This window comes from Seriola lalandi, unplaced genomic scaffold (assembly GCF_002814215.2).
Source record: "Seriola lalandi dorsalis isolate HSWRI2012SDOR001 ecotype SW California unplaced genomic scaffold, Sedor1 jcf7180002053753, whole genome shotgun sequence".
NCBI lineage: Eukaryota > Metazoa > Chordata > Actinopteri > Carangiformes > Carangidae > Seriola > Seriola lalandi.
Window position 1 is genome coordinate 23,647 of NW_019524306.1, and position 12,933 is coordinate 36,579.

At 40.4% G+C, this 12,933-nt stretch overlaps 1 protein-coding gene across 1 annotated transcript in view; it reads right to left on the minus strand.

Moving 5' to 3' along the window:
- Window positions 1-12,933, minus strand: part of osbpl10a (oxysterol binding protein-like 10a) — a 40,296-nt gene that overhangs the window by 1,604 nt on the left and 25,759 nt on the right. The window contains exon 5 of the mRNA XM_023401769.2: window positions 8,389-8,586. Within this exon, the coding sequence (XP_023257537.2) occupies window positions 8,389-8,586 (198 nt within the window). The remainder of the gene's footprint in view (window positions 1-8,388; window positions 8,587-12,933) is intronic.

Consider the following 12,933-nt stretch of genomic DNA (forward strand, 5'->3'; position numbering starts at 1 on the left):
AACCATCCGTACCCTTTAATGTCCTTTTTACAGTATATTCATGAAATGCAGACATAATTAGTCATCAGGCTGGTGTTACATTGTGATAAAATGTGTCAAGTCCTTAAAAAAGATTTGTTTCTTAGCTTGTTGAAACAATGAAGAGGAAACCAGGAATCGTTTTAATTACTGGACTTTTAAAGTTACTAATTGGTCATCAAGGGGAATCTCTAAATGTTACATTTTTATTCATATTTTGGGAAAATGACATGCAATATCTTTGTCAAATTAAACTAATATTCAAAGATCACAGAATTTAGAGGTTGAATGGATGGACAATGTCCACTGACATAGCCAGTAATGTGGATACCCGCGTGACACATGCAATTAACATTTCATACAATCTTCAACCTTCTCAGATGCCTCTACTGGTGTCGTCGTGACAGAGTGAGAGAGTGACACAACTTATCATTAATTCTAATAGCATCACTTCAGTCTTGACTACAGGCAACAACTGATCCACACAACCATCTGCTCTAAGACAACAGTGCCAAAAAAAGAAAAAAAAAAAGAAACTGCTAAAACTCTTCAAACAAGAAAAGTTCTCCCCCGTGCTCACACAGATACACAGAACATTTCTTACTCTGAGAATTATTTGTGTGTGACTCACCTATCAGAGTCTAAATGTATCACAAAAGGAAGAAGACAAAGTTGGTTCTCGCTAGCGGGTAATAAGCTTCTCTCGGGGCTAATGAATCTGGGTTGTTTATCAGCCTGGAAATGTTGTATTCATTAATATTGTATACACTCACAAACACTCGTCCTCCGCACTCACTTCAGTAGCACATCTGTCTCCCTGCATCAGCACACAGAGCTATTTTGGAATCACTGAGCTTTTGTGGTGGGGTTATGTGGCACAGACATTCATGTAAAGGAATTTAGTTAAAAAAGCAAAGAGCTTGTCCAATTATTCTGCTATTTACTCGGGTCGCATGTTGAATTCCTCGGGCAGATGGAGCTCAAAATTGTTTCCAATGCTTGTTGAAGAGTCTTAGTGTTCAGCATGCTGATACCCATCGTTTTCTCAGTGGCTTTCAAATAACCAGGACTTCCTATTTCATTTGGCTTCTGTGTTTATGTGGCTTTTTCATGATGGACATGATTTTACTGCACTGTAGGAGTTCATACAGGATATGATCATTTATTAAGTTCATTACATCAACATACAACAATCGTCATGCCTATGTGTTAAATTAAATCTGGCCAATCTGTTGCAGCATGCTTGAGAACACATGTATATTTGGAAAATTCAAGTTTTTCTGAAAAAGTTGAGAGTGTCCTTATGTGCAAACAAATGCACACAACCATAAGACTGAGGGAGTTAGAAAAGCTATTTATTGAAGCCATTTTGTAGTAAATTTGACTTTTAAATACTGACAATACGGATGGACGGCTGACATGGCTCCAGAAATTTCCAAAAGATGTTTTGATACTGTTCTCACCATGAAAAATTATCATTAATAAGTCACAGTATAGTGTGACCAAAACTGGATATATTATTATTTATTTTCATTTTTTTTAGACAAATTTGGATATTTGAGAGTTTTTAAAAATCTGATAATGAGGAATGATGATTTGTGACTGGACTGCTGAGCAGGATACTTCCCAGTCAAGATGCCAGTGTTCTCTAGTGTAAACTAAACTATGTCAGCTTATCTTTGACATGTCTGTACTGCAACCTCTTGTTATCAGCTGACATATAACAGAGATAATGATAATCTGTGATTAGCTAATACCGGCTGATGCAACGAGCCAGCTGAGCCAAGCCGAGCCGTGGTACAGGTCCCTATCGTACATATTTTATTGGCGGAGCTCTGATTTGTAGTACTTTATCTGCTGTGGATCCAAGCTGACCAGTTTCATGGTTTTTGTGAAGAGACTAATTACTTTCCACAACCACATGTTAAGTCTAAATGATGAGTTTCATAATAAACAGATACATTTTGGGTGCGGCACTACTAGTACATACACTCACATATTGATATTGAGGTTATGATATAATGGTAACAAAGATGCAGAACTCTCAGTGTCACTGACTTTTATGTAGAGTAGGTATCATACAACATGAAAATGTAGGCTGAAAATAGAGACACAGAAGAATTAGAACAGCATCTGCGTTGCATTAATGATACCAGAAATAAGAGCTGCCTCAAGGTCTATGTTCACTAAAGGGGGCTTTAGCTGGTGGTAATACAAGTTGCTGAGCAAATGTGTTGCTATGCAACCTTAAGTAACTGTAAAAGACCCATATGGTCAGAAATAATGCAGTTTACTTGGTTTTGTGGTTCTCAGTAAAATGTATATAAGCAAAAAAAAAAAAATCTTGATATAAGCAAAACATGGCATTTTTCCACAAACATGGAAAAAAGCCTGTGGTGGAGAGGAGTACCACGCTTTAGCCAAGAGAGACACAAATACAAGAGAGAAGATAAAGAGAGAGAAACATCTAATGCAAAAAAGGAGAAAACCAAGCATACATGAGGTAAGGAGGAGTAAAAGCCAACTATGAAATGTGGCATAATCTCTCAGAATACCTGACTGAATAAGGACACAGAACACAGGCGCACGTACACACACACACACGCACACACACGCACACACACACACACACACACAAACACACACACACACACACACACACACACACCCCTCTGTAGTGTAAATCCAGCTGATCCTGATGCGGGCAAGAGGCGTCACTTTTTTTCCTTTTTTTTTTTTTTTTTATAAAAACAAATGTCCTCCTTCCTCATATTGCAAGACAAATTAGCTCATAATATAGAAAGCTAGTAATATGTAGTTATACAATTAACATTTCTTTGTTTGGTTTCTAAGCAGGTTATACTGGTAGAAATGACCATATAACCACCATAAAATTACAGCTGACTGCTACAAAGCTAAGTCAGAGGGCTGGCTGAAAGACACACACACACACACACACACACACACACACACACACATCTCTCTGGAGCCAACAGGACCAGTGCTGCTTCCAGAAATAGCCTAACCCCAGTGATCCAGCTCTGCCGCAGCAGTGTAAGTGCCCGGTGGTGCTGCTGCACCACGAGTTGTGGCGTTTGATGAGTTCCCATCAGCCAGCTGTGACAAGCAGGCTGAGGAGAGACGGTTATGTGGTCTGACTCCCAACGTCACATATTCAGTGGACAGACAGATGCATGCATGGCTGGACAGATGGACTGAAGGTGACAGCATGACAATGGCCTGAACATTCAACACAAGACCTCCCCAATATACTGGCTTACAGAGATATCAGCATTATAAGTGTCGCTTGCAGTAACAAGAGGAATATTTTAAGTCTACACTGGACCATAAAATATTCCAAATCAAATCCCTTAATATAATTCAGGAGTGAGGAGTAAGCTGCATACGCACTAAATTTCAGGTTGTGACTCCTATGTGGACGTTTACACATACAAAACAATCTAAGAATCACGTTAAAACATACTTTCACAATGATTTGTGTAAACATTACAGGATCAAATTAAGACAAAAATTAGAAATATTAATAACATATTAGACAATAATGAGGGGCTATGACTGAAAGCCTGTGAATGGATTCAATAGACAGTGCAGGCTCTTAAAGCTCTTTTTTGTGCCACTTGTTATTGCCATCCCTGAACCTTGTGATGCCTTTAGAGCCAGATGAGTGGTGGACATTTGAATCCTATTAGAAAACAACAATCATGTATTGGAGAACCCCAACTCTGTGGTGGTAATGCTGCTGGTGCTGGGCTCACATTGTGTATCTGAGCCTCCTGCCTGGTGCGAGGATGGTTCAGTGAGTGCTGGTGGGTCGGGGTTCAACAGGGCAGAGCTGAGGAGGTATATCATGTGGAGATTCACTGAGGTGCAAATAATTTCTCTTTCCCTCCGTTAACGTTTTGGGAAAAAGAGCCAAAGTTGTGCGCATCTGAGGCAGGGTGGTCAGGTCTGACAGGAAGTAACAGGAGTGGTGTTTATGAATATTATCAGCGATAGTGACCAGAAAATAAATGGGATGTACAACACAACATCCCCACTGCCGCAGTTTGACCACAAATCCACTGATAATCAGCACGGAGCAGCTTTCTGGTACAGTGCAGCATAAATCACAGTGGAAGCAGACGACTCCAACATCCTCCGACCCTTTGCCAAACCCTGTCAGACAAGTTTATGGGCCCGTTACGGATAAAGGAAGGAGAACAACAAATGACATGAGGAGGGAGGGAAGGCGGTTGGAGGCTGATGCAGGAGGAAGAAGTGGATGTGGAGAGAGATGATGAGAGGAGCTAAATCACAGATATGAATCAGGTCGCAGGAAGACGCAACCCGACTCTCCTGGACCAAAGAGAACGTAAAGCCCAACAGAGAATGAATCACACATCATCACACAGAGTGGCCTTGTTTTCTCCGTCTGTGGAGAAAAACACAAGCACCAGAGGAGTGTTTGTTTTACTTAACGATCCCACCATCTGCTCTGTGTTTACTCAAACCCTCCCAGGTTCGCTTGAGGAGACAGACTCTGCTCCTGAGAGGTGAGAAATTAGTCTCCACTCGCACTGATCGCTAGTTACTCTCTTTCTGTCACAGAGTGAATCATTTACACCAGATATTCTCAGCAAAAACGAGGCAGACACACAGCGTGGCGCATCTTAACGGGGGAATTTTAACAACTTGAAGCCAGCCAGATCTTCAATGAGCAAGAAAGGCATGAAAGAAAAGAACTTTGCATGAAATACTGATGCTCCTCCAAGAGTGTCATCAGGATGACAAGCAGATGAACTGTGGAGGTAAATTCCAAGTTTTTAATGCACTCTTTAACCAATGCTTTGGCAGTCTACTCCCTACTGTTTCAGTTACAGGAAATGAGACCAGAGTAGTACAAGGTGCTCAGATCCTGCTGTGAGGTTTCAATTACATGACAGGTTATTAGGCAAGCCGGCTGTGTGTGTGTGTGTGTGTGTGTGTGTGTGTGTGTGTGTGTGTGTGTGTGTGTGTGTGTGTGTGTTTTTAAATTCCTCAGGGGCATTAGACACCATACAAAGCTGCTTTGTCCCAGTTTAAGACAGGTACGAAATGAGAGTCGTCTGTTATTCAGGAGCGAGGATCAGATAACTAAGAAAGAAAGACTGTTTTTCTCATCCCTGTAACCTTCAGCTAAGCAACAAGGTCGAGAAAGATGCCAAACATTAAAGTTTCCAGCTTTTTTAAGATGTGAAGATTTGCCGTTTTATTCTTATATCATTCTAACTTGAGTATCTATCAGTGTTTGGACTGTTAGCGGCTGTTTGCCAGACAAAACAAGCTATTTAAAATGAATCTGTGGAGTTTTCTCTTTTAATTTATTTTTATATTTATAAGTGGATCACCATATTTTGTTCGTCTCACTGACGAGGACACATGCACATGGGTGATGTAATACGCATTCCTGCCAAGAGTTTCACACTGTTCCACTGATCTACAAGTGGAGGAAATGTGGAGAGAAAATGCAGCAATGTGCCAATAAAGGCAGGGAAGCAGAAGACAAGATTGTAAATGTTGAGAAAAATAAATAAATACAGGATTTAAAATTCAAATTTAAAACATTTGCAAAAATTATTTTTTTTGAGGAAGGAAATTAATTCAATAGGTCAACAAACTTTTATAGACTAACTAATTAATCAAACAACAGATAAACTGATGATGAATATAATCATAAGTTGCAACCTGAGATGTAATCAAAATGATTTGAGATCTGTGAGAGATCTGGTGTTATCCAGTTGGGAGCTTGCATTTTATCAATTTTGGATGCAAATGAGGTTTTTTATCCTTTGAACTCACACTAACTGATTTTTTGGCCACAGAAAGAAGCTGTAAATACAACACTGACATATTACTCCTGCTAAGCTGATAAGGCAACTTGTTAGAAAACAACTGCCGACTTACAAATCAAGCAGACACTAAGCAACATCCACCCGATGAATGTGAGTCCAGTTATCTCTCTCTCTCTTTTTAGCTCCTTTTTTCGCTCTCCACCAACGTCCTGAAGGAAATATATAGGTCTTTAGCTGCTAAATGCTCCACTGTGTTCACCAGTTAGTTGCTACATTCAGTCTGTCTGCTGTTTGCTGCTGAGCAGGTCATGAACAGTCGGTTTAGAAGAGTGTTTACTTTTGCTGTACACAGTGGCCTGCTGCTGGAAACAACAATGATGAGAGAAGGGTCAAGCTGAGGAAAGATGTTGAAACGCTCTGCGGAGCACAGGGGAGCTTCATAGCGAACTTTCATATACATATAGCATTGATGGTAGCAGCTTTAAGCAGTTATTGTACAGAAATGCAACTTAGTCCCCTTACGATAACGTCAACTTTTCTTTTTGAACTTTATCCTTTCCAAACTGACACCGATATGCATAATCAAATGCATTATAAACAATTCATCTTTTTGCAGTTCAGCAACTTGTACCTAAAAAGCTCAAGGTCATTACCAAGTCAGAAAGTGTCCCATGGGGATCAAACATTTTCCAGGATGGCAGACATGCCCTGGTGTTTGTCAGCTTTAATTTTTTCCCCTCTGTGCCAACAGTTTACATTAGCAGACGCATTTTACATTTAGAAAGCCTCTTGTCCCTCCTTGTCCATGTTTCTCCCTCCTTCCTAACTGCTAAGTCATCTCATCTCCATAATTCAGCAGCCAGATACACAGCTGCCTGGCAATGTTCCGAAAGCTACATTTCATCTCTAAACAAAAGGGTGAAGGCAAAAATGCTGCAGCTAATGGCCGTATAGTTTGCCAGCCAGGCATACAATCATATCTTCATCATGTCTGTATCATTTTCGCTTCGCAAGCCCAACTTCAAGCCTAATTTCTCGCAATTAATCACCATAACGCAACTGCAGACAGGCTATTAAGAGGAGACAGGAAAAAAAAACAATCTTCTCTAGAGATAAGCAGAGAATAGTGAATGGCTGTGCTGAGCGTATGGAGATGTAGCAGGTGAGGACAAAGTGGTAACCAGAACCGACAGGACTGGTGACTGAAGCGGAGAGAATTAATGAGAATTTGAACTTCAAACTAAGTCAAAAACTGATAGGAAATTTCAAGTGGAGGGACTTTTAATTAACTCAGGATGTGCTCGCAGGTCTGTATATTTCAACTCTTGTGGAAATAGTGGTAAAAGCTATGAAAATGCACAGGCTTTGCTCCATACATTCAGGGATTAACAGGAAAACTCAGTCAGGAATATTAAATGTTCCATATGGACGAGCCCGCCGTCACTTTTCCTCGTTCATTACCTTCAGTTTATCTTCTTTGCACACACTGACACTTTTACATCTGATATGTTGATTACTGCACACGCTCCACCACACTGACAATATGCGCTCCACCAGCTCTTCCCTCCGTCACCGACCATGTTAATCAGCATTGATATATACCATAAAAATGCCAACAAAGCTGAACTTATAGCAAAGACTGAGCACACTGCAGTCAGTGTCAAGCCTGCCAGGAAGCCAGAAATATCTGCTGAACTCACTGCACCAGTGTCTCACCCGGGACCAGTGCAAAGGCTCTGAAGACAAAGGCCAAGGAAAATACAATGCAGTTTTGTTGGTGAAGTTTTTGGAATTTGGTCCAAACAAATACAAAATGACAAACATCTCTCGGTAGACTTTATCCATGGTTAAAATCTTCTCTGTTTAAATTCAAGACTTTGTTTGACTCAAACCTTATTTTTGTAGTTTGGTCCATGATTCAGATCTCTTATAACAACAGCTAGGTAAAATGGGAACGCACCGAGATCCAGCAGATGTACGATCATACAGGTTAGCCAAACTCATGTGGAAAAGATGAACTGTAAAAGTATTATCCAAACTTGGGAGTCAAGCTACCACTACAACCTGCAAGAGAAGGGTCATATGATGTCTGTCAAACACAGAGACTATTATCATAGTACCTTCCTTTAAATTCTTTAACATGAGGGCGTTTAGGCCAGAAAAATGATATCGACTCTAATATCTCACACATCCGTTTCGAAAGTTTAGCTGGAAGAATTTAAGATTATGAAGAGGAAACAGCTGGATGCCGTTTCCTTAGAAACACAAAAAAACTTTCAAATATCACTTTGCACTGAAATGTAACCATGGTAACATTAAAGAAGTGCATAAAACAGCATCATTGAACCCACAGCCAGTGTGCATCAGATTAGCTTGCTCTCAGTAAGATCCAACATAGTTCAAGGGCACAAGGTTCCTGTGAAAGTAGGGATTTTTGGCAACATTTTGGCATCCTTTAAAAGAGAGATAAAATAAAATACGACGAATTCCAAGTCTATAGCCCAAATGGTTAGATCATTGTTATTCCTTCTACACCCACCTCTTTGACCTCCAGCAGCCGACCTGGATACTGACTCTTGGCCCGCCGAGCTGCAGCCGGAGATTTGTGGTGGGTGATGGTGACGATGTTGCTGGGTGTGGCCGTGTGGCCCAGGTGCCTCTGGGAACCCGGGGATGAAGATGGGGTTAGGTGGGGGAGGAGGGAGAAGCTACGGGTCCGACCAGAGGATGAGGAGCCCTGGGGGGAGGGATGGAGGGAGGCGGGGCGGGAGGAAAAGGAGAGAAAGAGTTGTGTGGGAATTTAAACATGACATGAGAGTGATAATGTAAAAAGGTAGAGAAACAACAAGACCATGCTCTTAAAAATTCTGATTCTCCAGTAAGGAACTTCTGGTTTCTATCCCACCAATTAAATCAACTTTTTCCACAAAAAAGAGCTAAAGCGCTAGTCAGTACCAGTGACCTAATATTGGCCAACCCAGGTATGTGTTGGTCTTTTTTTTTTTATTAGACATCTCGTGCACTCTGACCATCTCTGTTTTTTTATTATGAACAAAGTTAATCATTAAGGCAAACTAGTTAAACTTTTAACAAAACTAAACCTCTAAGCTCCCTGTAATGCTAATTTAAATAAACCAAGTGGGTCACCAAGCAGCATACAGTATGGTAGGTATACCAAGGTAGAAAAGACTCCAATGGGACCTTTTTTTTTTTTGGCTTGGGGAATGACTAAAAAATAAAACAATAAAATTATAAAAACTGCTGAGCAACATCATGTTATGATTATTTATTTGCATGTAATGGAGGTATCCATATTTATTTGTCTGTGTGCATGTGTGTCTCATTGCTGCTGTTTACCAATACTCTGTGAAAGTACTCTTGAAATACATGTTTTGGAAAACACATTATGTAATCTCATCAAAAGGTTCAATACAGACCACTTGATTTTAAAAGTACAGGGAGGGTTAAAGGATTTCCTCTGAAACTTGGGTGTCCAAAAGAAAGAACAACTTGACACCACAATGAGGGTTCAAGCGAGTTTCACACGTGCGGTCAGAAATGTGCTTGAAAATGTGAACATGTAACCACACCCAACAGTTTTGTCACGGGGTCCTGGAGTACACCTGCACATCGCTCTCACCAGGTGAGAAGCTAAACCATGGAGGTCAACAGAAACAGGGTTGATAGAACAAGCAAAATCCACAAATTTCCAGAGAGCTCAATAACTCTCCCCCAGTTAACTCATTACGCAAAAACATTCGACCCTAAAAAAATGCAACTAAATTAAATGGACTACAGCAGTAGGTGCCACTTAAAAGTACCAAAAGGTAGTCATCCCTTCTGTCGTTTTGTTTCTCTCCGAGCCAAAGCGAAAGTCACATCACATCCATCAGTTTAACGCCTCCTGCGCTTCCCCTGTGCGACTCTTGTCTCTTCAGTTCGCTGACCTCTGTGCTCGCACAGGCAGCGATGTCAGACCAGTATCTCTCTCTTCTGTCTTTACTCTCTATTAGTTTACAGCAGCACAGAGAGTCAAGACACCAGAGATTTATCCCGCAGAAGAGCACAGAGGTCTGGCCGCTGCTGCCGTGAAAATGAAATAGATCAAATAATCACAACACAACCTGCATTTGATTTTTTTTGTTTGTTTGTTTTTTTTTGCTCTGCGGTAACACAGGAAATCAAATCTATGACTAATGTGGGGTTGTAACATAATGTCACATATGATTAGCAGCTAATTGCTTGTTATTCTGCTCCTTTGAGCAGTTTATAGAGTGAAATAACCACATTTTGACAAACAGACAAGAGATCATGTTAATACAGCTGTAAGAACACTCTCCTTGTGATTAGATACAGCCAAACACTAAACAGAGCGAGTTGTAACAGGTAAGTCCTTGTGTAATCATTTTAACAGGAAATAATCAGCTTACAGGAGAGAACACTGCTGTATTGTGCAAAGCTAAGCCACGAGCTGTGAGTAAGCAGAAAAGGAATGGTGTGTTTAGGGAGTGCGAACAGACCGGCAGACATGCTAAGGTTTTGTCCTCCAACGCTGGCACAGAGCCCCGAGCGTCTCAAGAAACAAACGGAAAAGAAGATGTCCGACCAAGAAAATTCAAAGAGGAAAAGGAAAGGAGGGGCAGTGATGGAAGGAAGGACAGAAGTACAGTACAACACACACAATATAAGTGCTGTAAACAAACAGCACAAAGTCAAGATCTATCAGAGAAAGGATCAATACATATCAAATAGAGCCGTGTTTCTTGCACTTTTTGGCTTGACCCCTTAAAATGGAGCAATGTCTGCTTGAGACCCCCGGTCACAGGTTCTGGCCTCAGTGCGGACATGAGCTGTCATCAGTTTCTCTTGTCAGACCGTTTTAATTTGAAGGTTAGTTAGAGGTCTAAAGACAAGCAAGTGTGCAGCACTTGACAAAAATACAATTTGAAAAGAGTCAGGAAAAATTAACTATATTTTCATATTCCTTTCATCATCCCCGATTAAAATCTCCCTCTTATCAAGTTCTTTAAAAATTAAATCTAAAAAAAACAAATTTTCTTCAAACAAGTGAAACTACAATTACCACCTCACACTTTTATGCCTCCAACAACAAACCAAGTCGCAGGAAATATGGTCACAATCTCCCCTTCCTGAGTTACAGCATTGAATTTTACATTATGAGTGAAGTTGACCTTTGGCCATTTGAATATAGAATGTCATTACTTCATAGTTTTATCCTGTTAGACTTTTGTGTTAAATTGTGTCATAATTAGCGAATGAATTCGAGTTGAATTGAAATATGCTTTATGGCTAAAAACGGATTTTGTGAGGCGCCCACTAAAATCTAATCAGTTCATCCTCGAGTCCAAGTGCACGTTTGAAGGAATTCCCTCGAGGCGTTTCTGAGATATTGCGTTCTCGAGAATGGGTATATGCACATGGATGGACAACCCAAAAACTCAATGACTCTGGCTCTGGCTGTCGCCAGGCCGGAGGAACAAAAATCTGCCAGTACAATTAAAATCGGTTTCCAACAGAAACAAACTTATTTCAAGAATTTTCTAGAAATGAGCGGCTGTGTCTTGAAACAAGAAAAAAGATTTTCGGACTTACTTGAGACCAGTTTATTTACATTAGGAAAAAGTAAAGAGAAGAACATATTGTCATTATCTATTGAGGACTCAAGCTCAAGGAAAAAATTGGTTTGAAGAGGATTTTTTCAGGTGTGTTCCAGTTTGCAGTTACCCCACAGTGGGACCCCAAAATTTGATATTTAAAAGATTATACGACAAACATATCAACAATCATTTTTTCACAATTTTACTGCAGATTAGACACCATTGTTAATTTAGAGCCATGATGCGACTTTGGCCTTTTAATCTTACAAAAGAGGCGGGACCTGTTCGCTCCCTGACAGACTGAGCTCAGGGTAATAAAAGAAAAAATCCCTGACGCTGGATTCTTCACAGGTGCTCTGCTGTCACTCGACTGTAGGCGTTTTGGCCCCCTGTGAGGCAGCATGGGTAGACGATATAACGGTCAGCTGCTTACCTGTCATTTTCTACACCACGGGGAACCAGACTAATTACACACAATTAGCTATTCAGTAATAACCTTGGTTAGAGGGTTTGAAAATAGTTTTTAAATACCCATAAACAGATACATTTAGATGAGAAAGTTTTGATCCGTTTCAGGCCTAAACATTCATTATTTCATAATTCATATTTCATAATTTCAAAGGCTCAAATAGCATTTAGACCTTGATATGCTAAATTTTCCATTGAAGTCAACACAAATTAAATTATTTGAAGTGGGTTTGTTTTTTCAAACCATGTTTCAACATATCAAGATATTCCTACTGTAGCCAGAACTGAGTTTGTGGCTCAGGAAAGACAAACACAGCAGTGGGCGCGGCAGCGCATACATAAACTTTCTTTATTCATGCAGAAAATAAACAACATTACCAGTCAAACTCAAAGTCCACGGTTTGACTCTGTGCCCTTCCTGTCAGGAGTTTTTGTGTGCGTGTATAGTCTCAGCTTCACAACAAAACAGTGAACTCGTGGTCACTGGCCTATTTATCAGGCTGCTAATCAGCTTGATAACCAGCTGTGCTCACTGCCTGACTGAGCAGACCCCTGTCTCTCCATCTGCAGCAACACCACACACCCCACACCCCGTGCACCTGTGTGTGTGTGTGTGTGTGTGTGTGTGTGTGTGTGTGTGTGTGTGTGTGTGTAAAATGAAAGATTTTAATGCTCTCTTCTTTTCCTGTCATTACAGTTTGTGAAACAAACAATAACCAAAATACTTTCATGTGTTTGTTATTTTGTCCACCCCCCAGGTCTATCCACAGATAAAGTACTGTACTACAATATATATATATATATATATATATGCTGAGAGAACTAGCATATCAACATACTCCTGTTTGTTCCTCTACCACATCAACTTCAAAATAAAAGCCCCCCCAAAGCAAAGTTTGAAAAATGTATTTACTGCACCCGTTATTGATCAGCAGTGTGAGTCAGTGCCCGCTTTCATTCAGTTTCTCATAAAAATGAACCCCTGGCCTTTTTTCTAA